Genomic DNA, 4907 nt, shown 5'->3' with positions numbered 1-4907 from the left:
GTTGATGGACAAGAAAGAAAAAAACAAGCTGAAGAATGAGAGCTCTGCAAAAAGCCATGACAACACAAAGCACAGGTCAGCAGAATGAACGTCCTCAGAAACATGCATTCACTGAGCCATTTCTTCATGTGAACCTTGACAAGTCTAAGTTATTTTACGTTTATACTGTGTGACAACAGTTATCTCATCCGGGTCTATTTTGGTCATTTTTAAACAACTCCATTAAGCCTGAGTCTAATCATCAACTAATAAAATTCATTGAAACTTACATTTAGATGTGCTTGCATTCATCTAGCTCAGTGGCTCACAACCGATTTCACTTCAGCACTCAGATTTGACTTTGAACATCATGTGGTGGAACCAACAAAGCACCAAAATAGTTTATCATATGTGATGTCAACAAAAAAAGTCTTTAAAAATCATAAATTGTGCCCTCTGATTGTGTTCAGGTGTTTAGCATATTCATACCCATGTGATTGTCTTTGCTATGCAGTTTATTTGGTGAATTTTTGGGTTTCCTCTTTGCTTTTTCTATCTCATTTGCTTTGAATTAAATTTTGAATTGAACATTAAAGCATGTCAACATATTCTGTTACACCAAATACACAAAATAATGATCTTTAAAAAAGCATCATATGGCCCCTTTAAGGCCTTAAACTATGGAAGCATGTTTCTACAATGGGATAAAAAAAAAGGTAATTGCAATTTTTTTCTTGCAATTCTGACCTTTTTCTTGCAGTTTTGAGATATAAAGTCAGAACTGTGAGATATAAATGCAGAATTGGGAGATATAAACTAGCAATTCTGACAAAAAAGAATTGCAAGATATAAACTCAGATTTCTGACTAATTCCCTCACAATTAGTTTATATCTTGCAATTCTAACTTTTTTTTTTTACTGAATTCTGTTTAAATCTTACAATTGTTTTTTTGTTTCTCCCATAGAATAAAAAATAAAAAAGGTCATTGCGACTTTTTTTGGTTTATATCTCAATTATAACTTTTCTTCAAAGAATTGTGAGTTTATATCTCGCAATTCTGTGTCTATATCTCACAATTCATACTTTTTCTTAAAATTTTTAAATTATAAAGTCAGGATTGTGAGATATAAATGTGCAATTCTGAGAAAGAAAGATTGCAACAAATAAACTCACAATTCTAACTTTTTTCACCGATTTCTGAGTTTGCATCTCACAATTGTTTTTTGATTCTGCCACGGAATAAACAATTTAGAAAAAGTAATTGTGACTTTTTTTCTCTCACAATTGCGAGTTTAAATCTCACAATTCTGACTTTACTTCTCAGGATTGCAAGTTTATATCTCACAGTTCAGAATTTATAACTTGCATTTCTGACTTTATATCTCAGAATTTTTTTTTTTTTTATCCCGTGGCAGAAACAGGCTTCCATATTAAACTCTACTCACCTGAACTTGTTACACCAAACACTGGGTCAGGTATTGTATTAGTATTATTAAAGATGGTCCATAAGTATATGAATGGAGAAATCTTCCCTTACAATTCACAATTGACAAAATCTACATTTTTCTTGTTAGATGTCCTGTTTCACTCAGAAATTATGGAAAATTTCTTGTTGAACTTAAAGCAAATGAATGTCTCATTGAAATAAATGACTGTATGTGTGTGTTCTATTTTAACGAGTGTTTCTATGATAAATGACTGTCATGCGGCTCCATCTGGAAGCTGGTATCAGGGCAGAGGAACCGCGGCAGGACGGAAACAAAAAAACACAAGGTGACCTGAAGAGGCCCTTCCCACGCCTCATACGGGACGACATTGTGTCTAATTCTGTGATTACTGCACATTCACCAAAAACATGCATGCAAAAGCAAGAGCTAGAGATGAGGAGCTGCTCTGAACTGGTTTGATGCATATCAAATAAGTATAATAGAAGTTTGTAACAAAGTTATAAGTAATAAGGTCCCGTTTTTTTGCACAATGTGCATCAGACAGGTTTGTGGGAGTGCTGTCTGAGACTAATTGCAAGGCAATTAAGACAATGGTCACATGTAAACTTGGAAAGGGACAGCTATTCATTGAAACATTACATTTCAGGTATATAATGCACCTAATTATATGACTATAGCTTTAGTCATCGTTTTCCCTTCTCTTTCTCTCTGTTGTCTAGATTAAGGGGATTCACTCGCTCATGGCTTTTTACAGCAGGCTTTGGTCCAACCCTTCTTCACAGGGCTCTCAGACATTCGTGATGCTTCCTGTCTCCTGAAGCTGAACAGGAAGCGTCACTCACATGAGCATCTGGCTTGACTCCAAACTAGAGGCCTGCAGAAATGTTGTGAAAGCAGCATTTAACCCTCTGTTTGCATAGATTATTATATCACTTGTAGAGTTTCAAATCATTCACTGGCGTTCAAAATATAGTTGATCTTGATAAAACAGTGATTTAATGCCAATTAATGTCTGTATTTAATAAAGATGCTGACAAAAATAGGGAGAAATAAGGATGGATCTGAAACAGAAGCCTGCCATTGGAGATGCTCTGGAGCATGAACTTGATCTTTAGCCTCACATGTCCTGTCAAAAGGCCTCCTCAAAAGTCGGTGGTCTTTCAGCAGAGGAGTAGTCCTGCACAATCCACTGTCAACTCACATTCAGGTCTGGCTACATGGTTTGATATATACTGTATATATATATATATATATATATATATTGTTTACATTTAGTTTCAACTAAATCTGGTGGTTCACCGTATCAAAAGCAGCAGACAGATCCAGCAAGATAAGTATAGAAAATTTGGAAGCCGCTCTTGCCAGTCTTAGGGCTTCAACAACCGTGAGCAAGGCAGTCTCAGTCGAATGTCCACTTCTGAAGCCAGATTGATTGCTGTCCAGAGGTTGTTCTGGTTGAGAAAGGCAGAGACTTGGTTGAACACAGCTCGTTCAAGTGTTTATATATATATATATATATATATATGAATAAAGGCATGTTTTAACAAAATAAATAATTTAATATTTTATACTTTAAATAGTTTACCTGGAGACATTTCATTACTTTATATTTAACCTATATGCACATTAACTGGCATTAAATCACTGTTTTATCAAGATCTACTAAGATTTAGAAACATGCTTGCTCAATTTAGTGAAATATTTGGCTATTGATACTTATTTTGATATTATTCCAACCTGGTCTCTTTATTCCCTTATTGTGACCCTCTTTGTCATTTCATAAATCTGTCTGTATTTCATAATTGTTTTAAATGTTACAATTTGCTGAAAAGCCTATAGACTAGTCATCATTTGTGACAACTTACCCCAGATCCAGTGACAGTATGCTGCACTATTGGTCAGCATGTGTATTTTGTTTTTCAGTCAATAAGAGAAAAATATTCAAAAGTTTAGTTTTTTGTAGTTACGTTTTTAAGGTTTGTGTGTGTCAATCACCCTTGCAATAATATTTACTGCCATAAAAAATTGTGACAACTTGCCCCCATCCCCTCTATTTGGCTCATTAACAAAACGGGCAGGTGATAATGTTGACAAGTAGGTTTTAAATCGTACTTAAGTCATACATTTGATGTCTTAAAAAAAAACAATGTCTGCAGTTTTTCAACCTCTTTTCAACCTCTTAATAGGCCAAGAACATTTTGCGAATCTTCTTTTTTTTATTTTACCATATACTGCAAGATTAAAAACATTGAGACATTAATCACAGACTCTTACACATTGCTTTAGATCTACAGTGTTTGGTTGCTGTTTATTAGTCTGTGTTGCAGACTGTTCATCAGAGTTTGTGTGCACCGGAGGGCGGCTGCTCTGCTCTGCTCCACTGCAGCTCCACCGCCCACTACACCAGTCCCCGCGTTTGGACGTCGACAGCAGCGGTCGGTGTTGGTTTTTCTCCGCGTTTCAGGTCTGACAGAAGTGACATCCGCGTCTAAATTTACTGCTAATCTTCATGGGCAAGGTGTGGAGGCAGATGTACCCCCAATACACCTACTATTACCCCCCTTACCTGCAAGCCAAGGTACGAAGATCAGTTTTTCACCTCATGTTTGACATCGCTTTTGTAGATCCGACAGCAGTGCGTCATGTTTTATTGGATATTGTGCGATATTTTAAAGAATCGGTTGATACTGTAGTCAGTAAGTTTGTTGCGTGCGTACTTTCGGGCGGACATTTTAAATCGTTTTTTTTTAATCAGGTATAAGCAGTCAGATACAGATATAAGCTAATCGTCGCTGCTTTATATGCAGTGCTGGTGGAAACTCTTTGTGGTCGTCGTTTTTTGGCGTTATGCAATGTTTTGCTCGTTGTGAATTCCTGAGACGTGACGCGCTCGCGCTGAAGTCAGTCTCTCTCAGTGAACTCCGGTCTAGTGTGCGTTGTTGTGATCGATTCTCCTGTGAACTTGTTAATTTTTTGAATTATTAACAGTAATTATTGTGTCTTGTAGTTCAAAATAATCATAGTTTAATTGTGAGAAGACAGGCTGTGTTGTTTGTTTACACAGTCGGTTGACCGATGTGGTGTTTTTAGTGGGTGGTCAATGACCGATATAATGCCGATATAGTAGGCTACAATAATATAGTACATTTGAAAATTGCTTAATAACACGTATTCTTCTATTTGCTAAAAAAAATTGTGTTGGATTAATACGAGTTTTTCCAACAGGCTGGCTGGTTGATGATATATTATAGATAATTGAAAATTAATCATGGCAAATGAGATAAACTATGAGATAAAATGCTTAATATTACATTTATTAACACATATTCTTCTATTTAGTAAAAAAAAATTGTGGTTGATTAATATGAGTTTTTCCAGCAGGCTGGCTGATTGATGGATGACATACTGATATATTATAGATAATTAAAATTAATCATGGCAAATGAGATAAACTATTAGATAAAATGCTTAATATTCAA

The 4907-nt window shown here is 35.5% G+C and overlaps 1 protein-coding gene across 1 annotated transcript in view; it reads left to right on the top strand.

The window, feature by feature from the left end:
* The first annotated feature begins 3745 nt into the window (after positions 1 to 3745).
* Positions 3746 to 4907, top strand: part of LOC107730583 (RNA-binding motif, single-stranded-interacting protein 1-like) — an 81006-nt gene continuing 79844 nt past the window's right edge. The window contains exon 1 of the mRNA XM_016541437.1: positions 3746 to 4006. Within this exon, the coding sequence (XP_016396923.1) occupies positions 3938 to 4006 (69 nt within the window). The 5' untranslated portion in view covers positions 3746 to 3937. The remainder of the gene's footprint in view (positions 4007 to 4907) is intronic.

This window comes from Sinocyclocheilus rhinocerous, unplaced genomic scaffold, assembly GCF_001515625.1.
Source record: "Sinocyclocheilus rhinocerous isolate Xijiao unplaced genomic scaffold, SAMN03320098_v1.1 scaffold818, whole genome shotgun sequence".
NCBI classification, from domain to species: Eukaryota; Metazoa; Chordata; class Actinopteri; order Cypriniformes; family Cyprinidae; genus Sinocyclocheilus; species Sinocyclocheilus rhinocerous.
Note: the sequence above shows the minus strand (reverse complement) of the source record. Positions and strands in the feature narration are given on the sequence as shown.